General features: G+C 42.5%; 1 protein-coding gene across 2 annotated transcripts; it reads left to right on the forward strand.

Annotated features, from left to right (window-relative positions):
- ech1 (enoyl-CoA hydratase 1) lies at positions 1 to 25971 on the forward strand. Of its 2 annotated transcripts, none has more exons than XM_003228526.4 (10): positions 1 to 132; positions 6401 to 6587; positions 7335 to 7423; positions 7533 to 7657; positions 7745 to 7793; positions 13173 to 13237; positions 13383 to 13453; positions 23144 to 23215; positions 23714 to 23864; positions 25549 to 25971. In XM_003228526.4, exons 1-10 carry the CDS (start codon positions 87 to 89, stop codon positions 25651 to 25653), a joined length of 960 nt encoding a protein of 319 aa, XP_003228574.1. In that variant the 5' UTR covers positions 1 to 86; the 3' UTR covers positions 25654 to 25971. The 2 variants fall into 2 exon arrangements, with proteins under 2 accessions (XP_003228574.1, XP_008120445.1); XM_008122238.3 differs by having other exon boundaries at positions 3 to 79.
- The last annotated feature ends 898 nt before the right edge of the window (positions 25972 to 26869 follow it).

Below are 26869 nucleotides of genomic sequence, written 5' to 3' on the forward strand. Positions count from 1 at the left end.
GAAGCCATCTTGGCCGGGGGTCACGTGAGCTTGAGGGCTGTCACATGACCAAGCAAGGCTCTGCGACTTTCCTGAGGAGGTGAGCCATGGCCGGGGCCGGTGTTGCTCTGAAGGGGTTGCTGCTGCGGAAAAGTGAGTGGAGGCCTTCTCCCCGCCTCTAAAAAGTGGGGAAGTTCCCTCTTTGGACGACAACTCCCAGAATCCCCCAGCGGACTCCCAAGGTTGTTGTATGTCTTTCGGGCTGTGTGGACATGTTCCAGAAGCATTCTCTCCTGACGTTTCGCCCACATCTATGGCAGGCATCCTCAGAGGTTGTGAGGTATGGAGAAAATAAGCAAGGAAGGTTTATATATATCTGTGGGAAGTCCAGGGTGAGGGAAGAACTCTTGTCAGTTGGAAGCGAGTTTAAATGTTCCCGTTAATCACCCTAATCTGCATTGAATGGCTACGTCTAGCTACTTTATGCCTGGGGGCATTCTTTGTTAACTGCCTCTAGTTCCCATGTATCAGAATGTTGCTTCTTATTTACTGTTCTGATTTTTGAGTTTTTTAATACTGGTAGCCAGATTTTGTTCATTTTCATGGTTTCCTCCTTTCTGTTGAAGTTGTCCACATGCTTCTTGTGGATTTCAATGGCTTCTCTGTGTAGTCTGACATGATAGTTGTTGGAGTGGTCAAGCATTTCTGTGTTCTTAAATAATATACTGTGTCCACATTGGTTCATCAAGTGCTCTGCTATGGCTGATTTCTCTGGTTGAGTGAGTCTGCAGTGCCTTTCATGTTCTTTGACTCGTGTTTGGGCAATGCTGCTACATTTGGGGGTCCCTATGTAGACTTGTCCACAGCTGCATGGTATCCGGTAGACTCCTGCAGAGGAGAGAGGATCCCTCTTGTCTTTCGCTGACCGTAGCATTTGTTGGATTTTCTTTGTGGGTCTGTAGATGGTTTGTAGGTTGTGCTTCTTCATCAGTTTGCCTATGCGGTCAGTGGTTCCCTTGATGTATGGTAAGAACACCTTCCTCTGGGTGGATCTTTGTCTTTCCTCTCATGGCTTGTTCTTGGCCTTGCAGCTCTTCTGATGTCTGTGGTGGAGTCTCCATTGGCCTGTAGAGCCTAGTTTAGGTGATTTAGTTCACCTTGGAGGAGGTGAGGTTCACAGATTCTTTGTGCACGGTCTGTCAGGGCTTTGATTGTGCTTCTTTTTTGACTTGGGTGATGGTTGAAGTTTTTATGAAGGTATCTATCTGTGTGTGTAGGTTTTCTGTAAACTGTGTGGCCCAATTGTTGATTGGGTTTGCGGATGACCAGAACATCTAGAAATGGCAGTTTTCCTTCCTTTTCTTTTTCCATGATGAATTGGATGTTTGGGTGGATGCTGTTAAGGTGGTCCAGGAACTTGCTGAGTTCTTCCTCTCCATGACTCCAAATTGTGAAGGTGTCATCTACGTATCTGAACCAAACAGTTGGCTTTTTTTGGTGCTGTTTCTAGGGCTTGTTTTTCAAAGTGTTCCATATAGAAATTTGCTACTACTGGGTTGAGGGGGCTCCCCATGGCCACTCCCATCTTTCTGTTCATAGAATCCAGTGTCCCACTGAAAGTAGCTAGTGGTGAGGCAATGGTGAAACAGGGCTGTGATGTCTTCTGGGAAGTTTTGTTTGATTAGTGTGAGGGTGTCAGCTACTGGGACCTTGGTAAATAGGGACACCACATCGAAGCTGATCAGGATGTCCACTTGATGAACCAACCTGGACACAGTATATTATTTGAGAACACAGAAATGCTTGACCACTCCAACAACTATCATGTCAGACTACACAAGAGTAAGATTATGAATCGGGCCATTGACTCAAGCCTGTATAAACATTTCAATGACATGAACCGTAGTCCTGAATCATTCAGGGTTCTAGTCCTAGAGGTAGTTACTTCTTCCTCAAACACAGATTTATGCACCAAACTACAACAACAGGAAGCCTTCAGGATATTCACTCTTAAAACAGTTCACCCTAAGTGTCTCAATGATTATATTTCATTTCAATGTTTTCTGTGAAACAGAATTTCAATGTTTTGGTGAAGTTAAAATAGGTTCTTTTTATGTAATAGTTCTTTTTATGTAAGACTACACAGAGAAGCCATTGAAATTCACAAACATGTGGACAACTTCAACAGAAAAGAGGAAACCATGAAAATGAACAAAATCTGGCTACCAGTATTAAAAAACTCAAAAATCTGAACAGTAAATAAGAAGCAACACTCTGAGACATGGTAACTAGAGGCAGTTAACAAAGCATGCCCCCAGACATAAAATAGCTAGATGTAGCCATTCAATGCAAATTAGGGTGATTAACTGGAACATTTAAGCTGGCTTCCAACTGACAAGAGTTCTTCCCTCACTCTGGACTTCCCACAGATATATATAAACAGTCCTTGCTTAGTTTTTCCATACCTCACAACCTCTGAGGATGCCTGCCATAGATGTGGGCGAAACGTCAGGAGATACTTCTGGAACATGTCCACATAGCCCGAAAGACATACAACAACCCTGTGATCCCGGCCATGAAAGACTTCGACAACACAAAGCTCCTAAGCTTTGCTGTTTCAGAAGAGTTACTCCTTTTGGACTACAAAACCCAGAATCCTCCAAATCAGTGGAGGGTTTTGGAACTTAAAAGTCACTTTTCCAAGATTTAACCCTTCCTGGGGAGGTATATTTCCCCCCATTTTAGTCCCTTCAGTCGTCTACACCAGGCATGGGCAAACTTGGGCCCTCCGGGTGTTTTGGACTTCAACTCCCACAATTCCTAACAGCCTCAGGCCCCTTCCTTCCCCCCTCAGCTGCTTAAGCGGCTGAGGGACCCAAGTTTGCCCATGCCTGGTCTACACTGTCAACTTTACGTGGTTTGACACCACTTCAGTTTCCATAGCTCAGTGCTTCTCTCTCCTCCCTTGGAAATGTTGCTTTCCCCCCAATTCTCTCTCTTCTTTATTCTCTAGTCAATTACTTTAGAATTACTATTCTATTTGTTTTATTTACTTTTTATCCTGCTTTACCTCCCCATATAGAGATTCAAGATGGCTAATTATGATGATAATAATAATAATAATAATAATTTATTTGTATTCTGCCCTATCTTCCCAAGGGGACTCGGCGGATTCCAGCAAACACAAACATGAAGCCAAACATTCATTGCCTTAAAAACAGCCATAAACACAAATACAATAACAACCCACCCAAATCCCAAAGTAAACCAAGTCTATATTCAGAAACATAGTGTGGGTAATATGCAGAGTACACATGTTTTTGCTTACTCGCATACAACCAAGACATTAATGAGTAAGGCAAAAGCTCATATTTTTTTATTATGCATCCCTATGAGGAGGAATGTTGAATTATAATCTCAACATTTTACACTTGGAACATCAATTTAATTTATTACTAAGATAAAAGTAAATTTTCTCCTTGACATTAAGTTTCATTGTGTCCAACTCTGGGGGTTGGTGCTCATCTCCATTTCTAAGCCAAAGAGCCGACGTTGTCCGTAGACACCTCCAAAGTCATGTGGCCGGTGTGACTACATGGAGCACCATTACCTTCCCGCCAGAGCGGTACTTATTGATTTACTCATATTTGTATGTTTTTGAACTGCTAGGTTGGCAGAAGCTGGGGCTAAAAGCTGGAGCTCGCCCCACTTCCTGGATTCGAACTGCCAACCTTTCAGTCAGCAAATTCAGCAGCTCAGCAGTTTAATCTGCTGCACCATCAGGGGCTCAATTTCATACTAAAGTATGTCAAATCAAAAGATTAAGAGATATTAGCACTTCCACTGAATGGTTGTTAGACATGAAATGTACCGTAAGTCAAAGCATGCAGCTCTGAAACTAAAATATTATTCAAACTGATAGACATCTTTCTTAAAATCCAAATTGCATATTTCAAATCTATGTACATTGACTATACAGTACATAAAAGATGATACTCTGTAATGATTTTATTCCATTTTATCCAAACTACTATCATAATAATTATTAACTTTATTTATACCCTGCCTTTCTTTGTTCCCATGGGGACTCAGGGCGACTCACAATCCCACAATAGACGAGTGTAAAAATGCAAGACAATTAGTAACGGTGTGTTAGAAACAAAATTAAAATACACTTAAAATGGCCTTTTAAACTCATAACTATTGCACAACGTGAATTAATCACCTGGCCAGTGGCAAAACAAAAAGAGCATATACTGGAGGAATGCCCAAAAGAATCTACAGGGAAAACAAGGGAATCATAGAATCACAGAATTGGACGAGACCTCATGAGCTATCCAGTCCAACCCCCTGCCAAGAAGCAGGAAAATCTCCTTCAAAGCTCTCCCGACAGATGGCCATCCAGCCTCTGTTTCAAAGCCTCCAAAGAAGGAGCCTCCACCACACTCGGGTGCAGGGAGTTCCACTGCTGAACAGCTTTCTCTTGCAGGAAGTTCTTCCTAATGTTCAGGTGGAATCTTCTTTCCTTTAGTTTGAAGCCATTTCTCCGCGTCCTAGTCTCCAGGACAGCAGAAAACAAGATTGCTCCCTTCTCCCTCACATATTTATACATGGCCCTCATCATGTCTCCTCTCACCCTTCTGTTCTGCAGGCTAAGCTTGCCCAGCTTCTCACAGAACTTGTTCTCCTGACCCTTGATCCTTTTCGTCACCCTCTTCTGGACTTCCATTCCAGCTTGTCAACCTCTCCCTTAAATTGCTAAGGGAGACACATCTACAGTAGAGTCTCACTTATCCAAGCCTCTCTTATCCAAGCTTCTGGATAATCCAAGCCATTTTTGTAGTCAATGTTTTCAATATATGATATTTTGGTGCTAAATTCGTAAATACAGTAATTACAACATAACGTTACTGCGTATTGAACTACTTTTTCTGTCAAATTTGTTGTATAACATGGTGTTTTGGTGCTTCATTTGTATAATCATAATCTAATTTGATGTTTAATAGGCTTTTCCTTAATCCTTCCTTATTATCCAAGATATTCACTTATCCAAGCTTCTGCTGGCCTGTTTAGCTTGGATAAGTGAGACTCTACTGTATCACCAAGTGCTCAATGGATTTTGTTTTTCATTTTGGAAAAACACTGTGCACTTTAGCTTGTGTAGGACATTGAAATAGATACATAGGCCAAAACATGCCATCCACTGAGATATTTCCTTCCTTCCCTCCTAGTTGCAAAACAAGCTAGGCAAGAACTTGCAATGCCAGGGCTTCTTCTCTTTGCATTGCGCAGTGTTAGCCTTTGCTGTTGTTGCATCTTGCAAGTCGTTTCCATTTCCTCTGAGGCTGAGAAAATGTGACTTGCCCAGGGTCAGAGGAGAATCACAGAGTTGGAGGGACAGCATGGGTCATCTAGTCCAACCCCCTGCTGTGTAGGAAAAGCACAATCAAAAGCACCCCTGACAGATGAGCTATGTTTAAAAGCCTCCAAGGAAGGAGCTTCCACCGGACTCCAAGGCAGAGAGTTTGGTTGTTTGGTTGTGCATTTAAGTAAATCAGATCTAATTTGCCAAATAGTCACTGTTGAATGTTTCTATGTTGAATGTTTTTATATTGTGGAATGATATTTTAAATTATAAGTCGCTCGGAGCACTCTGGTGGAGAGCGACTAATTAAGAAATAAAGTGAAGTGAAGTGAAGAGTTCCACTGCTTGATTCATTTATTCTGACAGGCATTATCCCTTTGCATTTTTATTTATTCTACTCCATACAACCCAATTCTGTCCTTACTGGTTTTTTTATTAACAGAGACAGGCCTGTGGTTAGTGTGAGGTTGATATTACGGAAAGATCCTAATGATTAACTTGTCAATTTAGTTTTTCTATTCTTTACGATTTTGTTTTTTTACTGATAAGGCAGGGACCAAATTGCATTGGGGGATTTCTGTCACCAGGGGTGAAGTGACTTTTGCACTCTGGACCTTGACGTGAACCCATGGAAGGCTTCATCTCTTCAGTTGATAAAGAAGGAAGATATTACCTGGCTCAAATTCCCATTGATGCAGAGGTAGTGTGGTGTAATGGTTTGAGCATTTGGCCCCAGCTGTAAAGAGCAGAGTCGTAGTCCCTGTGCAGCCCTGAAAATCACTGGGCAATTCACACTCTCTCAGCCTCAGATAAAGGCAAAGGTAAAACTCCTCTACAAATCCTGTCAAGGAAATCATGCATTAGGGGAGGTCTGGGTAAACTTGGGCCCTCGAGGTGTTTTGGACTTCAACTCCCGCAATTCCTAACAGCCAGTTGTGGGAGTTGACGTCCAAAACACCTGGAGGGCCCAAGTTTGCCCAGGCTTACCTTAAGCTAGATTACCTTCTAAACAAAGTGTGGTTCATTGCTACTAACACTGTGCTTTCCTATCCTCAGGTTTGTTGGTCTGTGCTGTCCCCTGTCGTGGCTTAAGGATGACTCCAATCCAGCAGCAGCAGCAGGAGAAGAGCAGTGCTGTGGACACCTACGAGACCCTGAAGCTGGAGCGAGTGCGGGATAAGGTCTTGCATGTCGAGCTCAACCGGCCAGAGAAAAGGAATGCCATGAATGTTGCCTTCTGGAGGTAACAGGAGTATGCAGTATTCACAGGCCATAGAAAGTATGGTTGTTTTCATCTACTTGTCCGAATGTATCTCCTCCTATGAGCCAGCAAGATCCCTGAGATCATCTGGAGAGGCCCTGCTCTCGGTCCCACCTGCCTCGGAGTGGGAACGAGGGGCAGGGCCTTCTCGGTGGTGGCTCCCCGATTGTGGAACACTCCCAAGAGAAATGCGTCAAATTCCAACCCTGTTGGGCTTCAGAAAAGCCCTAAAAACATAGCTGTGTGCCCAGGCTTTTAATCAATAAATGATGAAAATGACACAGACTGAACTATGGACAAAGCATGAGGAAGAATGGATCTGATTTTATGTTTGAAATGTATATTTTTAATTCATGATGTATTTTAATAGTTTTAACTGTTTTATGTGTTGTTTTATATTGGTTTGTATGGGCATCTAATTGTTGCCACTGTTGTAAGCCGCCCTGAGTCCCTTTGGGTGAGAAGGGCGGGATATAAATGTGAGAAATAAATAAATAAAATATGGACTCTTGTCTGTTGGAGGCAAGTGTGACTGTTGCAATTAATCACCTTGATTAGCACTGAAAGGTTTTGCAGTTTCCAGGCCTGGCTGATTCCTGCCTGGGGGAATCCTTTGTTGGGAGGTGTTAGCTCACCCTGATTTTAGAGTTTCCCAGGCTGCAAATGTGTGAGAGATATCCCCCCAAACCCAAATGGACCAGCTCTTTTTATTGTCCCCCTTTGCCCTAGGGAGATGGTGGAGTGTTTCAACAAGATCTCTCAGGACTCCGAATGCCATGCGGTGGTGATATCTGGCGCCGGGAAACTCTTCACGTCAGGTGAGGCAAAGCAGTGTGGCCTAGAAAGCACCCCCCAAATCACAGCTGGGATACTTGGCATCCCACTGGCCACAGTTTGGACACTCCTTTTCCAAATAATCCCCTACAGGCATCGACCTGATGGAGATGGGCAGCATTTTCGTGATGGTGGGAGGGGACGACACGGCGCGCAAGGCTTGGAACATCCGCCGGAAGATCCGGGAGTATCAGGAGACCTTCACGGTGCTGGAGAAGGTGCGGAAGGGGCTGGCTGCACGGCTCAGGATATCTCTTCCTAAGGGAGTGCTTCCATCCCGGACTCACTTTTCTTCTCTATTTTAGTGCCCTAAACCCGTCATCGCTGCCATCCACGGGGGATGCATTGGAGGAGGTGAGCCATGCCAGTTTCATGTATTGTTGAAGGCTTTCACAGCCAGAATTGCTGGGGTGCTGTGTAGTTTCTGGGCTGTATGGCCATGTTCTAGCAGCATTTTCTTCTGATGTTTCACCTGCATCTGTGGCTGGCATCTTGCTAGAATGCAGCCATTCAGCCCAGAAACCACACAACACCCTATGCCAGTTTCAGTCAGCTGTGTCCCTAACATGATATCTGTTTTCTGTGTTTCTCCATCACAAATTAGGATAATTTGGAGTATGAATACATTCAGGTAGCGGTTTCTGAAGCTGTTTTTTATACACGTTTTTCTACTTGATGGACAATAAAACCCTTTGTTGTACTATAAACATTGGTGTCATGACTCCCACCACCTTATTATACATACAGTAGAATCTCACTTATCCAACATTCGCTTATCCAACGTTCTGGATTATCCAACGCATTTTTGTAGTCAATGTTTTCAATACATCATGATATTTTGGTGCTAAATTCGTAAATACTAGGCTTGCTCAAATAATTCCATTTCCCCGTTACCCGTTATTAATTCGTTATTTTCGTTTGTTTTGAAGCAATATACGGCCTTGATTGTCCACACGTCTGGATATCGCGGTTTCGAATCGCGAGAGGCCATTTTTTCTTATTTCGTCGTTTTTTTCGTTAGGAAAAAAAAGCTTTTGCAAATCACCCAAACTCCCACCATTCAGGCCCTTTCCTTTTGCCCCTCAGCAAAAGGGGCATCACGGGCTCAGCCAATGGGAGGGGGCGAGGGGGAAGGAGGCCGAGGAGGAGGAGGAGGAAGACGGAGGGGGGAAATGGCTGCCGCCGCCTCGCCTCAGCTCAGACCTGGTGTCTCTCTGTGAGGCGGGAAGGCGGCGGATGGAGCCGGGAATGGAGAGACAGAGAGAGACAGAGAGGGGCCCGGCGGTGAGGTTTTGACGTCTGTGCGAAGCTAGGCAAGTGGGGTTTATATATCTGTGGAAGGTCCAGGGTGGGAGAAAGAACTCTTGTCTGTGGGAGGCAAGTGTGAATGTTGCAATTGGTCACCTTGATTAGCATTGAATAGCCTTGCAGCTTCAAAGCCTGGCTGCTTCCTACTTGGGGGAATCCTTTGTTTGGAGGTATTAGCTGGCCCTGATTGTTTCCTGTCTGGAATTCCCATTTTCTGGGTGTTGTTCTTTTACTGTCCTGATTTTAGCTTTTCTGTAGCTAAAAATGCATATAAAATTGATTCTATAGGGAGGATAAATGATTGGATTTCAACTCCTACAGCTTGGCTTTCTCTGCCAATAATGGTACCCATCTTGGATATTGTAAGGGATTTTTTTATCATTATTATTATTATTATTATTATTATTATTATTATTATTAGACCTTGCTCCCAGGAAGGTGCCTTCGCTGTGGCTCCCAACTTATCTATCTATCTACCTTTCCACATATTCTCCACATTGTGTGTATGTGTATGTATATTATATATACATGAGCCCCGATGGCGAAGTGTGTTAAAGCACTGAGCTGCTGAACTTGCAGACCGAAAGGTCCCAGGTTCAAATCCCGGGAGCAGAGTGAGTGCCCGCTGTTAGCTCCAGCTTCTGCCAACCTAGCAGCTTGAAAACATGCCAATGTGAGTAGATCAATAGGTACCGCTCTGGCGGGAAGGTAATGGCACTCCATGTAGTCATACCGGCCACATGACCTTGGAGGTGTCTATGGACAACACTGGCTCTTGGGCTTAGAAATGGAGATGAGCACCAACCCCCAGAGTCAGACATGACTGAACTTAACGTCAAGGGATACCTTTACCTTTACCTATACACACACACACACAAACACACACACACATATGCAGGGACTATATATATACACAGTATATATCACACACACACCAATTTAACAAAGTTTCAGCCACAAAAACAAAGTTTCTGAAGTAGAACAATGACTTTCACAGTAAAGACAACCCAATTTAACAGGAAATAAGACTTTCAAACCAGGAACAGATTTCTGCAATTATTAAAAAATGGTTTATTATAAAAGCTATGAAAATTCGCCAAAAATCAGAGGATAAGGGAAACGTTCCAAATTTTGGTGGGCTATCAGTGTTAAATGTGTTCTACCACTGTACCAAGTTTGAAGAAGATCACTCAAAAAATGAGGGTGGGAGAGTCCTGTAAAGTCCTCTCCCTCTGTGCTGTTTTTGGGAATTGCGCATGCGCGTCCGCCATTAACGAATTAATTTAGAAAATAACGAATTTTCGTTAATTTCGAAATTTTTGGGGGGCAAAATTCGGAAATACCTTCAAAAACGAAACGCTGCCCCCCTCTACTTTTGCAACGAGTTTAGAATCAAATTTTTCGTGGATCGATCAAGCCTAGTAAATACAGTCATTACTACATAGCATTACTGAGTATTAAACTACTTTTTCTGTCAAATTTTTTGTATAACATGATGTTTTGGTGCTTAATTTGTAAAATCATAACCTAATTTGGCATTTAATAGGCTTTTCCTCAATCTCTTATTATCCAACATTCTGCTGGCCCATTTATGTTGGATAAGTGAGACTCTACTGTATTAATCACCTTATGGTGTGATTCACAGAGACCACAAAGAAGACGTACAGATTGTTTACCTGTAACTATGTTTCTTTGAATGTTTCTTTGAATCTGTGTTTCTTTGAATCTCTGAATTCATGCAATTGGATACTGCGCCTGTTTGGTACTTAATATGTGATTTTATAGTTCCATGGCTGAAAAATGTTCGGAAACCACTGTGTTAGGAGATAACCAAGTAGTGTCTTTCAAAATGCAGTTGGCTTTCTATATGTATCCACAGAATTTGAACCCATGAATACAAGCAATCATGGTTTGAAAATAAATGAAATAGTAAACCTTGATTTTGCCACACACCAAGCACTGCCCTGTGGACTTGGGTCTTGGCTCATTTTACCTCTCTAACCTCAGAGGGCAGCATTGTGCTTAAATCATGCAAAAAAAGGCTTTCTGATACATCATCTGCCCTTCCTTTTCCATGACTGAAGTGTAATGTGATCTCAGAGCCTGAAAACACATGAATGATCTAGTCCGCCTTACTGTGGCTATGCAGACCTGGGGACAGTCCATTTTTGCATGTGGGACCATTAGTGAAGTCCCTCCTTTGTAGGTCCAGGAGGTGGCAAATGCCTCATTATGTTTTTATTGGCTAATACTTCAACCTGTTTTTAGCTTTTAAACATTTCCTTATTTTGAATTGGTTTCATTGCTTTTTTTGTACACCACCCCCAGATCTTGAGAAAAAGTGTGGGATATACAATATTATAATTATACCAGTAAAAATAATTATTTTAATTGGGTTGCTGTGAGTTTTGCAGGCTGTATGGCTGTGTTCCAGAAGCATTTTCTCCTCACGTTTAGCTCACATCTATGGCAGGCATCCTCAGGTTGTGAGGTCTGTTGGGAACTAGGCACGTGGGGTTTATATATCTGTGGAATCTCCAGGGTGGGAGAAAGAACTCTTGTCTGCTTGAGGCAAGTGTGAATGTTGCAATTGACCATTTTGTTATCATTGAATGGCCTTGCAGATTCAAAGCCTGACTGCTTCCCTGCCTGGAATCCTTTGTTGGGAGGTGATAGCTAGCCCTGATGGATTCCTATCTGAAATTCTCTTGTTTTATGAGTGTTGTTTTTTAATTACTGTCCTGATTTTAGAGTTTTTTTTAATACTGGTGGCCAGATTTTCTGTTAAAATTGTCCACATGCTTCTTGTGGATTTCAATGGCTTCTCTATGTAGTCTAACATAGTGGTTGGAGTGATCCAGCATTTCTGTGTTCTCAAATAATACACTGTGTCCAGGTTGGTTCATCATGTGCTCTGCTATGGCTGACTTCTCTGTTTGAGTTAAGTCTGCAGTGCCTTCCATATTCCTTGATTTGTGTCTGGGTAATGCTGCTGTGTTTGTTGGTCCCTATGTAGACTTGCCCACAGCTGCATGGTATATGGTAGACTTGCAGAGTTGAGAGGATCCCTCTTGTCCTTTGCTGAACAGAGAATTTGTTGGATTTTCTTATTGGGTCTGTAGATAGTTTGTAGGCTGTGTTTTTTCATCAGCTTCCCTATGCGGTCATTGGTTCCCTTGTTGTATGGTAAGAACACTTTTCCTCTGGGTGGATCTTGTCTTGACTCTCGTGGCTTGTTCTTGGTCTTTTATTTCTTACCTGCCTCTCCTCGTAGCTTGAGGCAGGTTACAGAATAATTAAAACACATAAACATTGTAAAAATTCTATGATTGCACATACAGTATTATTTATTTATTATTTATTTATTTACAGTATTTATGTCCCACCGCTCTCACCTCAAAGGGGACTCAGAGTGGATCACAGAACACATATACAGCAAACATTCAATTCCAATTATAACAATAACAAGACAGATAACAGATATAAGTATATATAGGCTTTCCCATCTTTAGGCATCTTTGGAGGCTGTGGTCGGTTCTGGCCACCAGGGGGTGCTGTCACTTCATCTCCCTGCCGAAGAGCTTTCTTTGTTCATAAACTTCCTGCTTTTTCTGATCAAAACACTGAGCCTAAATACCACCCAACTTTAATGTGGTTCCTATTTATCTATTGACATTTGTTTTCAAACTGCTAAGATGACAAAAGCTTGGCTAAAGGTCAACTCTCAACCTTCTGGTTGACAAGATTTGTTAATACAGTAGTCTCACTTATCCAAGCCTCGCTTATCCAAGCTTCTGGATAATCCAAGCCATTTTTGTAGTCAATGTTTTCAATGTATCATGATATTTTGGTGCTAAATTCGTAAATACAGTAATTACAACATAACATTACTGCATATTGAACTACTTTTTCTGTCAAATTTGCTGTATAATATGATGTTTTGGTGCTTAATTTGTAAACTCATAACTTAATTTGATGTTTAATAGGCTTTTCCTTAATCTCTCCTTATTATCCAAGATATTCGCTTATCCAAGCTTCTGCCGGCCTGTTTAGCTTGGATAAGTGAGACTCTACTGTATATTAATATATGTATTAATAGATAATATATTAATAAATGTATAATATAACTTATTTCTATAAAAGATAATTATTTAAATGCATTTTTATAACATACATATTAAAATACACAGGACAGAGATTGACACAGGACATGAGTTTATACTTCAAGCTTGAAACTGGCTGGGTGTGACCCTGGTACTCATGGGTTCACTGACCAGCATCCAACAAAATATGTCCAATGGAGGAATTTTCTAGCTCATCTAAGAAATTCTATAGAAGTTCCCATAGGAGAACCTAGCAAGTTCTGAAAGTGGATTCTTCTCTATAAATATGTTTTAAATTAATGGATTTTCCTTCCCTTTGTAGGCATGAATCTCATCTCCGCCTGCGATATCCGTTACTGTACCCAGGATGCCTGGTTTCAGGTTAAAGTGAGTGATTTTGAGGAAGCTTTTCCTCACTTGGTAGCCTTGGTTATTTCAGTCTGTGTCCCCCACCTATATAGACAATTCACCCATTGTCTCCGTCCTTTTTCTTCCCTGTCGTGTGATGTATATATATCTTTTTAACTCCCAGGAAGTGGACATTGGGATAGCGGCTGACGTTGGTGTCCTACAACGGTTGCCTCGTATCATTGGAAACCACAGGTCGGTGCGTATTTCCCTTTTTGTGACCCCAAAGGTCATCCAATCCAATCCCTTGCACAAGTACTGCATCCCTGAGGGAAACTCATCCAACCTCTGTTTAAAGATCTCCAAAACATGGAGAGCCCACCGAACTCAAAACAGTTATTGCAGTAAAAATGATCTTTCTGAAGTGAAATTATCTTTTCCTTGTTGTTTGAATCCATTGGTGCATATTCTAGCTTCTGGAGCAACAGAAAGCAATGGCTTAATTTCACCACTCAGTTTTCCATTCTCCATACCCAGCTCCCCAATGGCTTGGTTTCCAGAATTTTTAATGGAAATATTTATTTATTTACTTTTTTATTTTATCCTGTCTCTTAATGGGACTGTATGGTTGTTTTTTGTTAGGATGGTTGCATAGTATAAAATATTTATATATGTGTGTGTTTATACATATATAATTGTCCTGCTCACTTCAAAGGATCAGTCTGAACGCAGATCAGAGATGGCTGCTCTCAAATCCAATCTTTATTGAAGAACACATGACTTTGGAAAAGTCAGGAATGACTCAATGTTTACATACAACTATTTTTATAACTTTTAATGCTACGTAACACCACACGTAAATATCATCATCAAGTCCCACCCCCAATATCACATTACTACCATTTTCACACACTAGACCAATTATAATTGTTTATACTTTCGGCCCCAAGTTCCCAGGCATATTCTATCTTCTTCTGCCAGGTGCTCCTGGGATTGTTTATGTTATGACTCCCAGTTACAGGGCTGAATTACCAAAGCCCTGTAACTGGGTTCCATGACATGGTGCCCTCCTTTTCTTCGTCCTCCTCTTCGGTTCTTCTTTCATCACAAGCCTGAAACAAAACAATAATTCTATGTGTCCATTTTGTCCAAAGTACCCATATATTTTTTTAGTAAGCTACGATGGAATACAGGGTGTATTTTCCCTAAACTTTTTGGCAATGCCAACTGGAAAGTCACCTCGTTGATAACACCCTGTATTCTAAATGGTCCAATATATTTAGGGCCCAATTTTTTCGAAGGTAGCCCCAGTTTGATGTTTTGGGTACTTAGCCACACTAAATCTCCTTTCTCCAATTTATCACCTTCCACCCTCTTTCTGTCTGCGAATACTTTATACTTTTTATGTGCTTCTTTTAAGGATGCAGTCACTTGACTCCAGCATTCCATCATTTGCGCTTTCCATTTCCCTGCCTCTGTTCCCTCATTCTCTGTCCATCTTGGCAGCTGGGGCAGAGGCTGTATTTCATACCCGTAAACTACTTCAAAGGGGGTTTTATTTGTTGCTGAATGTATAGTCGAATTAAAAGCTAGTTCTGCAAAAGCCAACCACCGAGACCAGTCATTTTGTCTCATGTTAGAGTACATTCGAAGGAACTGCCCAAGTGTCTGCTGAGTACGTTCTACCGCCCCATTTGTCATGGGGTGAAAAGCAGAACTTAAACTCCTTTCTGCTCCTAGCATTTCCAGGAATTTTTCCCAAAATTTTGCTGTGAATTGTACTCCTCTGTCACTGACCACTCTACTGGGACATCCATGCAGTTTGTAAATGTGGTTTATGTACAATTCAGCTAGTTTCTCGGCTGATGGTAGTTTCGTCAGTGCTATAAAGTGGGCCTGTTTAGAAAACAGGTCCAATACTGTCCAAATATAACGATGTCCTTTGCTAACCGGTAGTTCCCCCACAAAGTCCATAGCTACACATTCCCAAGGTCTGGTAGGTTCTGCTACTGTTTGTAATAATCCCATTGGCTTCCCTCCTCTCGATTTATTTCTGGCACAATCATCACATTGAACAACATAATTTTTTATGTCCTTCCTCATCCCTGGCCACCAGCAATGTTTTGCTATTGCTTTTGTTGTTTTTGTAATTCCTGTATGACCAGCGCTCTGGTTGTTGTGAAAACGATGCAAAATCTTGATCCTTAATGTTGCTGGGATATACAGTTTCTTGTTCACAAACCAAAATCCCCCCTTCTGCTCCCCCTGTTCTGCATTGGACGCGATCCACTGGTCTCCTTCATAAGACTGTTTCAGCTCGTTTCCCCAATTATCTTTTCCGTCGAGTTCAACCATAGCAGTGTTCTCCTTTTGGGTTTGTGCTCTTGTTCTGACAGCTAAGCCCCATTGTTTGTCAGAGAATATTGTTCCCTCTTTTGCTGTGGGTATTCCTTCGTGTTGAGGCATGCGTGAAAGAGCATCTGCCAAGACATTCTGCTTCCCTTGAAAAAACTTTAATTGGAAATCGAACCTGCTGAAGTATTGTGCCCATCTAATCTGTTTGGGGGACAATTTTCGAGGGGACTTTAAATACTGGAGGTTCTTATGGTCAGACCAAATTTCAAATGGGATTCCGCTTCCTTCGAGGAAGTGTCGCCAGCATTCTAAGGCTTTTAATATGGCTAATGCCTCTTTTTCCCATATTGGCCAACTTTTTTCAGTTTCGCTGAACTTCCGGGACAAATATCCACAGGGTTTTAAGTTCCCATTTTGATCTTTTTGCAATAGTACTGCTCCGTATGCACAGTCTGAGGCATCGCAATGGATTATGAAAGGGCTCCTGATATCGGGGTGTTTTAGGATGGGTCCTTCTGTGAAGCATTCTTTTAGGGTTTCGAATGCCTTTTGGCATTCTGGCGTCCAACTTAGTCTGGCGCCAGGAGCTTTTACTTTTGCTGTCTCCCCTTTCCCTTTTGTTTTTAAAAGTTCAGTAAGGGGTGCGGTTATTTGCGCGAAGCCTTTTATGAAGGGTCTGTAAAAATTTGCAAACCCCAGAAATGATTGCAATTGCCTCCTTGTTTGAGGCACTCCCCATTCTTTCACATCTGATACTTTAGCTGGATCCATAGCTAGCCCTTCTGGAGATATCCGATACCCCAGAAAGTCAATTTGAGTTTTATTAAATTCACATTTGGACAGTTTTGCGTACAGCTTTGCTTCCCTTAGTCTCTGCAAAACTTCCCGGACCAATTTTACGTGCTTTTCCTTATCTTCACTCACGATCAAGATATCATCAAGGAATATGAATACCCCTCTGTACAACAATGGGTGTAGTATTTCATTTATAAGCTGCATAAAGCAACCGCCTCCATTTTTTAAACCGAAAGGCAAAATTTTATATTCAAAATGGCCGAATGCGCAGGAAAATGCAGTTTTCCAAGTATCCTCCGGTTTTATTCTTAATTTATGATACGCTTCAATTAAATCAAGTTTAGTAAATATGCTCCCTTTTTTCAATACGGTAATTAAATCCTTTACTAAGGGCATAGGGTATTTATTGTCCTTAGTAATTGCATTTAAATTTCGATAATCAATGCACAGTCTTAGGGAGTTGTCTTTCTTTCTCCTGAATAACACTGGGGCCCCGAGAGGAGAATTGGATGGCTTAATGAAGCCCCGCGCCAGGTTTTTATCAATGTATTTCCTCAATTCCTCCTTCTCCTGCACAGACATGGGATACACTTTTGGTTTTGGTAAGTTTGCTCCGGGGGTTATTTCAATTTCTACTTCTATATTCCTTTTGGGAGGTAATTTACTTGCCTCTTTCTGATCGAACACATCCACAAAGTCTCTGTATTCAGGTGGCAATAGCAGTGGGTCTATTTCACCTTCTTCATCTCCCTCGTCCTCCTCTTCTGCAATCTTGCTTATCTCCCATTGCGTCTGCTGTTCTTTAAATGCTAGGCTCTTTCCTCTCCAATCTACTTCGGGATTTGCCTGTTCGAGCCATGGTATCCCTAATATTACGTGGTATGTGGCAATAGGGGCTATCACAAAGGATATTCTTCCTTCCCATTTGCCTATTTTACATGGGACCTCCCGTATTTCCTTTGTAGATACTTCCCCAGTAGCAACTGATCCGTCTAGCTGCGAAAACGCAATTGGGGAGTCAAGCGCCATCTGCTGGCATTTCAACGCTCCTGCTAATTCTGGAGTTATAATATTCCTGGAACAACCACAATCCACAAATGCCTTGCAGGTGGCCCGATTCTCTAGCCCCGAGAGGCAGATTGGCACTACTATCATGCGTTTGTCCCGACTCACCAATTTTTCTGAAGATTCTGGGGCTTGCACCTCCTCCTCCGCACGCCTCCCGGTTGCTGGCTTGGGCTTTGAGGGTTTTGGCGGCTCCCCCTTCCGTGCCCAGCATTCTGCTGCTCGATGGCCCGTCTTCCCACATACAAAGCATCCCGGTTTAGGTTTGTTGTCGTCTCCTCTGGAGGGAATCCCCGGCCTCCCTCCGGGTCTTTCCTGCTTCCTCGTTTCTCCTCGACCTCTCGCCACCGGTCTTTGCTGGCCGCCGCTGCTCCTGAAGCGCTTTACTTGGGCCAGGGTGGATTCAACGCGCCCCGCTAGTTGAATCCATCCCTGGAGCGTTTCGGGGTCATCTCTGTGCGCTGCCCAGCTGAAAATCTCGGGGTGTAGTCCCTCTTTAAATAATTCCACTTTGGTCACTTCAGACCACTCTGGTACCCTTTCCGCGAGGTGGAGGAATTCCTCTGCGTACTCGGGTACCGTTTTGTCCCTCTGCTTTATTCCTTTCAGCTGGTCTCGAGCCCTCAATTGCTCTAGCCGGTCTCTGAACCGGTTTTCCAGTGCGGCGAGGAAGCGGGGCACTGACCTCAGGCATGGGTCCTGTCTGGCATGTAGTTGCACATACCAGCTGGCCGCTCCTCTCTTCAGTGTGTTGCCGATGGCCCGAACCCTGCTTGCTTCGGAGGGGAATGTGTGTGCATTGTCTTCCATGTATCCCCTGATGCTAATTAGAAAAAAGTTCAGTTCGGCTGATTCCCCTCCGTATTCTAGCTTGAGATCTTCCCTTCTTGGCATCCATTCAGCGGCCCGTTGATGCTGTCTGGGAGGCATGGGGAAGGGTTGCATCGGGTTTCCTTGGATCACGCCGCGCCCCACTCCGGTGGTCATTCTGCGCGGCTCCCGAAATCCTGCCGCCGCTGTCGGTCCTTCCCCCCATCCGCATACTGGCCTCGCTGTAGCCCCCGCATCTCGCCTTTCCCCGTCGTACGGCACATCCTCCTCCTCTTCCTGGATCTCCTGCTCCTCTCCGCCTTCGTCTGCTAATCCACTGGACCCGATCCCTGGCCCCAGTGGTCTTTCTACTCCGACGCCCATTCGGGGGGTTGGGAGCTCTGTTGGGGTTGGCGGCCTCAGAATTCCCAGAGCTTGCTGGCGCTCCACTTCGCGCGCCATTCTGTCCCGGAACTCCAGCTCTTGCCAATATTCCTCGTCTCCCTCGTCCCTTGCCGCCGCGGGACTCTGCGTTGAAGCTCGCTGTCCCCTCTGGCTCCAATCGCCTCCTTTGCTTGGCTCTCTCTCGGCGCCATATTGGATGTGCTCTTTTTGGAGATTCTCTTCCAATATTGGCACTATTCTCCCCACGGTATCCGACAGCCTGGATAAATGAGTTTCCAGGATGGATAACCGCAGGGCCACGGTCTCCGGCATGCTTCCTCCAGATCCCCAACTGGTTTCTGCCGCCGCCGGAACGCCTCTTCCCCCTCTGGGAATCCTCTGGGTCACGCCGTCCGGCTTGGGGTACCCCGTAGAGGAAGCTATTGCTTGCAATGTCTCTTCTGCCAACGGCAGAGCTCCCAGCGGAGGCCCCTTTGCTCCGTCATGGCTTTGATCTCCTTCCCTGCTCATTATCACTTCACTGCAAATTTGCAGGAGGGTGAGAACTGGATTCCTGACTTAATTGTCCTGCTCACTTCAAAGGATCAGTCTGAACGCAGATCAGAGATGGCTGCTCTCAAATCCAATCTTTATTGAAGAACACATGACTTTGGAAAAGTCAGGAATGACTCAATGTTTACATACAACTATTTTTATAACTTTTAATGCTACGTAACACCACACGTAAATATCATCATCAAGTCCCACCCCCAATATCACATTACTACCATTTTCACACACTAGACCAATTATAATTGTTTATACTTTCGGCCCCAAGTTCCCAGGCATATTCTATCTTCTTCTGCCAGGTGCTCCTGGGATTGTTTATGTTATGACTCCCAGTTACAGGGCTGAATTACCAAAGCCCTGTAACTGGGTTCCATGACATATATGTACAGTAGAGTCACGATGTATTGAAAACATTGACTACAAAAATGCGTTGGATAATCCAGAACGTTGGATAAGCGAGTGTTGGATAAATGAGACTCTACTGTATGTATGTATATTCTAGCTTGGATACTTGGCGTTTCCCGGGTTATATGAAAAAGTTTTTTTTTACAAAATACATAAAGTTGTGGGTGAACTACAACTCGCATCATGCCAGGTTAATCCCCTGAAACTCCCATCAGTGGTTAAAATTTGTCGTGTTGGGCAAGTTTGCTTTCTAGATGCATCATTGGTGGGGCTCGTGTGGTCTCTGGCTGCCAGATGAACTACAGCTCCCACCATGGTGGGTCAGTTCCCCCCAAACCCCTCTAGTAGGTTCAGTTGGTCATGGGGGTTCTGTTTGTCAAATGTGGTCCAGGTCCATTGTCAGTGGGGGTCACAGTGCTGTGTCTTGATGCAGGGTGAACTACAACTTCCATCATGTAGAGTCAATCCCCCAAACTCCTCTAGTATGTTTAGTTGCTGCTCAGTTCTGCTCTGTTTGTTATGCAGATAGTGTTGAAAAGAGTAGGAAAGGGTTAAGAGAGAAGCAGTGGGCAGGGTCATGCAAATTCCACACCAATGAAGATTGAGAGAAAGGAACACTGGGATGTGGCGCTCACTATAACCTGCAATGTCGTTGGAGGGAGGGCCATTGGTGTCTCCTGCGTATTAGGAGCTATAGCTCTTTGTGGAGATGGGAGCTTGTTTGTGTAAGTGGACACACCACCACATACACACATGCACATTTTCACTTTTATTATGTGTATATTATGTGTGTGTGTGTGAGAGAGAGAGAGAGAGAGGGGAGGGGGGAATAATGATAACACTATATAACGAAATTTGAAACAAATTCTGAAAATGTTTTGAAAATGTTATTTCCTGTTTAATTGTGTGTTACTTACTTTGAAAGTAGTTGTTCTACTCCAGAAACTTTGTTTTTATGGCTGCAATTTTTAACTTTTCAATATGCCATTTTTAACCTTCTGCGCATACCACAAAAACCAAAAGTTTTTGCAGTTTAATAAACTTGTTCTATGTTTTTATGATAAAACCAATTAGGAATTTTTTGGAAAAATAACATTTATAGCCTTTTGGAAAAACACCTTTTGGAGATCATAACTTTTTAAGAAAAGCATGACCCTTCAGAGAAGAGCCAAAACCTTTTTGGAGCAGAATCTTCTCTTGTGTTATACAACCAGATATAATTATGCAAGGCAATGGTTTCAGTTGTTAAACTGAAAAACCTTATGTCTGATCTGTTAGGAAAACAAAGATTTGCCAGTGCATAAAAATAGCAGAGCTTTAGAAGTTTTTTCAGTGCGCTAAACATATATACTCTCCCATAAAACAACTTGTTTTATATCATGCACTCAAGAGACAAAAATGGAGTAGACTTTGATGAAAATTACATCTTTGCTTTACTCACAACCTTCATGTGTTCAGCATACACAGGTACAAAAACATATTAGTCCAGTTTCAGATATGTTTGAGATAATTCTCAGTGCCATCCGGCCAGGGCATTTCTCTTATAACAAAAACAGCTATCAACAGGTCACATAGTCAGAAGGAGATATGGGGGAGAGAGCATGTGGTCTGCAGCCCGTTTTATAACTTCTCAGAAACCAGAGAGTAAAGGAAGCTGCAAACCAGAACATACATACAGGATACAGCAACACAATCATAGGCAAACAGATTGCTAGAGAAGGCTTGATGAAAGTTGCCATTTCCAATAGGACCCAGGAACAAAAACTGTATTACATAGTGTAATAGCGAAAGAAGAATACAAATATCAAGCTGTTTGAAATTAATTACCCAAATAGACATTCCAATGCAATGTATTATAAAAAACACTTGCCAATCTGTATAATCGAATTGCAATAGCAATGTTGATCCAATTCCAACATCACAAGCTGCTGGTAGTTAATGTATATATTCCCCCACTGAAGAGGAAACCACACATCAGAGCCCAGTGATCCGATTTGGAAATGTATGTTGGTAATCTCATAATGCAGAACTCAAATGCTTCTGTCATTTTGGGAGGAGACTTTAACGCTAAGATGGGCCCAAATCTTGCTTTATAGCACGACTCTCCCTCCCGAGCCTGATCATGATCTACCCCCCCCCTTATGCTATAATATTGAAACCAGGAAATATTTTTATCTAATTTATTCATTTCCTGTTGTGTTTTTAGTGCCCAATTCCCATTTTTTATTATTAATAGATCTTTATATTTAACCCAATTTTCCCACCCTATTCTTCTTCTTTGGGAGGCCTCTAATGGTGATATCCATAATGGTGTTTTTTCGTATAACTTTTTTATATATTTCTCCCATATCTTAAGAATTGAGGGCCTTATAAAACGAAATTATTTTATATCTTTTTTTTTCATACCAGAGATAAGAGTGCCACCCTAATCTCAGGTCTATTCCCTTCAGATTCAGAATTTTGCTATTTTCAAGTTTTGCCCAATCTTTGGCCCACAGTAGTGCTGCCGCCTCAAAGTATAGTTTTAAATTGGGTGTAGCTAGACCTCCCCTCTTTCTTTCATCAATCATGTATTTTACTTCAGTTCTGGGTTTCTTTTTTATTTTTTGGCAAATAAACTTCATTATACCTTTATGCCAAAAAAAAAAAAGGCCGGCCAGAATCCTGAACGGGATCTTGTCAACAGCTTGTTTATCATCATCATCATCATCATTTAATTACTTATTAATCGCCCTCCATCCACGATGCTCAAGGCGATTTACAAGATAAAATTGGAAAGGATAAAAATACATACATTTATTTTAACTTCTTTTGTACCGCAGGTTGTAAGCTGTATGTTTATTTATTTATTTACAGTATTTATTTATTTACAGTATTTATATTCCGCCCTTCTCACCCCGAAGGGGACTCAGGGCGGATTACAATGAACACATATATGGCAAACATTCAATGCCAACAGACAAACAACATACATTAGACAGACTCAGAGGCATTTTTAACATTTTTCCAGCTTCACAATTCCGGCCACAGGGGGAGCTGTTGCTTCACCGTCCAGTAGTGGCTGTACTTCCACATTCCTTTCCTCGTGTTTTGCTGGCAGTTTTATGGTGTTGTAAATTAGCCTCCCGCATAAAGCGTCCCTAAATTTCCCTAACTGACAGATGCAACTGTCTTTCGGGGCTGCATAGGTCAACAGCAAGCCGGGGCCGGAGGCTTAACCCGACCCGGGCTTCGAACTCATGACCTCTTGGTCAGTAGTGATTTATAGCAGCTGGTTACTAGCCAGCTGCGCCACAGCCTGGCTATGTAGATATGTATGTCTATGTGCTAAATGTTTTGATACGGCCGATGGGCTAATCAATAAAATGTGATTGAATAAATATAATTTTAGAAGTAAAATCACAATAAAACCCAACCATACAATTGAAGACATCCAGGGGAAGGATTTCTTATATAAAAAACTTCATCGTGCAAGTAGATCCTCCTAGCCAGAAGGAAGAAACTTCCTTCTTTCCCCTTTAATGGAAATATGCTTCTTGACTTTTTGGCTCTCTTTCCCAGCCTGGTGAATGAACTGGCATTCACTGCCCGGAAAATGATGGCTCCAGAGGCAGAGAGCAGCGGTCTGGTGAGGTATGTGTGATTCTCAAAGCTTTGCTTCACTGTTCAACTGCACCAACTGATAACAATACTTCCTCCTGGGCAACAAAAGGAGTTTGTGTTTGTTCCTGTTTGTGGGGATTGACTTGAAGGTTGGGTTGCTGACCTGAAAGCTGCCAGGTTCGAATCCCACCGGGGGAGAGTGCGGATGAGCTCCCTCTATCAGCTCCAGCTCCATGCGGGGACATGAGAGAACCGCTTAAGCGGTTGAGGGGAAAAAAGGAAGGGGCCTGAGGCTGTTAGGAATGATGGGAGTTGAAGTCCAAAACACCTGGAGGGCCAAAGTTTGCCCATGCCTGGAATAGAGTGACAAGCAGGCAGAGGGTCTTTTCTCTGCCAACTAATTCATCTGCCCTATCTTAAGTCCTCGATGAGGACTATAAACTTGTGCGGGATGTGGTTGAGTCTCAACAGTGTCATCCTCAGTGTCTTAAACGCTGGCTTTGAACCTACAAATCTGGTTTTCCGTAGCCGCGTGTTCCAAGACAAGGAGGCCATGATGGAGAGCGCCTTTGACTTGGCCGTGGAGATTGCGAGCAAGAGCCCCGTGGCCGTGCAAGGCACCAAGGTCAACCTTGTCTACTCCAGAGACCACCCAGTGCCCGAAGGCCTGAAGTACATGGTGAGTGGGGTCCCCACGCTCGGTATCTCCAGCTCATGACGTGGATTTATTTGATGACAAACTGGATGGAAGCCACTCCTTGCGGTTTGTCCCTCGCTCCTCTTTTCCATCTAGGGCAAAGTCCCTTGCTGCTCGATCTTCTGCTCGGGCTGAATCTTTGATGCCAAAAGAAAAGTAATTACGAGATATGCTATCTGAAGTGGAAACGGATGTGTTCTGCTGAACTGACAAATTCTAAGCTCAGCCTTGCCTTTGGGGCAGTAAATTCCCCAATTTGCTGCTGCATTCTGGTTTGCAGTCAGCAAAAGGTCATGCACCTGATAGGAAATGTCACAGAGGTGAAGCCATTTTTTTGGTCCTGAAACTTGCCTTTTCCAGAGGTCCTTCTTTCCCTGTACATATAATCATCATCATCATCATCATCATCATCATCATCATCATCATCATATTCTCAGCTGCTGTAAGAAAATCGCACAGACAGACTACAAACAAAGGCACAACTATGTGGCCCAAATGATTAATTGGAACTTATGCCTCAAGTACCACCTCCCAGCAGCAAAGAACTGGTGGGATCACAAACCTGCAAAAAATATTGGAAAATGAGCACGCAAAGATACTGTGGGACTTCCGAATCCAGACTGACAAAGTTCTGGAACACAACACACCAGACATCACAGTTGTGGAAAAGAAAAGGGTTTGGATCATTGATGACCAATCCATCATTATTATTATTATTATTATTATTATTATTATTATTATTATTATTATTATTATTTACACATAGGCATAGTATGACATATGTTAATAATAATAATAATAATAATAATAATAATAATAATAATAATAATAATGGAACTGATTATTATTGTTATTATTATTATTACTATTATTATATTTCTTACCCGCCTCTCCTTGAGGCTCAAGGCAGTTCACAGCACAGTCAAACACACAAACATTGTAAAAATCCTAAAAACACACATATTAAAATATAGTTCTAGTAAATATACAAACTGAAATGTGTTTGTAGAAAATACATATTAAATACACAGGACAGAGATTAAAACAGGACAATCATTTAAAATTTGTGCTTAATACTGGCTGAGATCTTACATGGCTGGACATAAAATCCTCTCCCTCTAATTAGGACTTTATTTTTATTTTCTTTTTGTTGTATGAACGTAGAGGCATGGATGAGGGGTTTTGCTGCCAAGTTTAGTGTTTCTGGGATGTGTAATTTTGTTGTTTTGTCCTAGGCCAAAATTTCATTACTCTTTTATATATATAGATTATTATTATTTTCTGAACATAATCTGTCATAAAATCCCTGTGATAGGGTCACTTTTGTTGCCTTCAAACTATACCTCATTAAAGGCTGATCTTAAGCCAAATCTTCCTTGGTAAGTTTTCTTCATAGAGGATTTACTTTTGCCTTCCTCTGAGGCTGAGAGAGTGGTCACCCAAAGGATTTAAAACCTGGTCTCTAGAGTCCCAGTCTAATGCCACTGGTGGGTTGCCATAAATCAGAAATGACTCAGAAGTCACGTAAGAACAGGCTGGATGGCCATCTGTCAGGGGGGCTTTGATTATGCTTTTCCTGCATGGCAAGGGGTTGAACTGGATGGCCTTTATGGTCCCTTCCAACTATCCTTCTCCGCTCTGACTCCCGTCTTCTTCTGTCCTTCAGGCCACTTGGAACATGAGCATGTTGCAGACGGAGGACATTGTGAAGTCAGCCCAAGCTGCGATGGAAAAGAAGACCCCCAAGCAGATCACATACTCCAAGCTCTAGCTGCTCTCTCCTTTTTTGGGGGAGGCAGCTGATGTCCATGGCAGGCATTTGGGTCAATTCGTCTTAGCTGGACTCCAGGCCCGCTGTGCTATCAAAACAGGGATCGGTGCCTTACCACGGCTGGCCCCACTGTCGGTTTCATTCCAAGAGCTGCACTTTCAGTGATTGTTTAATCTTTACATGAGCAGGAGGGCGAAGTCTTTTTTGGGGAAAATGTGGATGTGCTATAGAAGAGAAAGAAATGTTAAGCATACGCAACCATTTGTGGAAAGGAGATTCAGTGGACAGATTAAAGACTATTTTTAATTACATTCTAAAGGTGAGTTATGATGGTCTTTTACTGCTTTGCTTGTTGATGCTTTCCAAAACATGTCCAACATCTGACACACAAGTAAATGCAATAACATACAAGGCTTGCAACAGAAATGCAGAGCCAAACCAGACAAGCTTTTCGAAGAAGGTATGACTGTCTCTCCCTCGGGATATTAAATTTTAGGATGGGCGAAGATGAACCTATGTCGCATTGGTCCTAATGCAACTGATTAAATTAATGAGTTTTAAAGGCCATTTTAAGTGCATTTATTGTGATTGTGTTTTTACCACACTTACTATTTTATTGTTTTTAAAAACTTTGTATTGCACTTTTTAAACTTGTCTAATGTGGGATTGTTAGCCACCTTGAGTCCCCATGGGGAGACCCTGCAGGGTATAAATAAAGTTGTTAATACAGTAATAATAATAATAATAATAATAATAATAATAATAAGACAGTTTCATTGGCGAGCTCCCGCAGGAAGAAAAGCAAGGTAATAATAATAATTAATAATATGCCACAGTGGCATTAAAGAAAGGGAGAATTACTCATAGCGAGGGCATAGAGATGCCAAATGGACAAACTATAAAATGCAATCAGGCTGAAGACTATAAATATCTAGGCACTCTACGGCTGGACAATATGCATAGAAGTATGAAAAATGTGGTAAAGGGTAAAAAATATGTCCAAAGGGTAAAAAAAAGAGCAAATTAAATGGCGGAAATACAATCAAGGCTATCAACACCTGGGCCATCTCCGTCATCAGATGCACTGCTGGAATTGTGAACTGGATGCAAGCAGAGCTAGATGATCTGGACAGAAAAACAAGAAAACTGACGACAATCCACTAGTCATGACACCCACGTAAGGATGCCGACAGACTTGACCTGCCCAGAAAATCAG

The sequence above is a fragment of the Anolis carolinensis genome, unplaced genomic scaffold, assembly GCF_035594765.1.
Source record: "Anolis carolinensis isolate JA03-04 unplaced genomic scaffold, rAnoCar3.1.pri scaffold_10, whole genome shotgun sequence".
Classification (NCBI taxonomy): domain Eukaryota; kingdom Metazoa; phylum Chordata; class Lepidosauria; order Squamata; family Dactyloidae; genus Anolis; species Anolis carolinensis.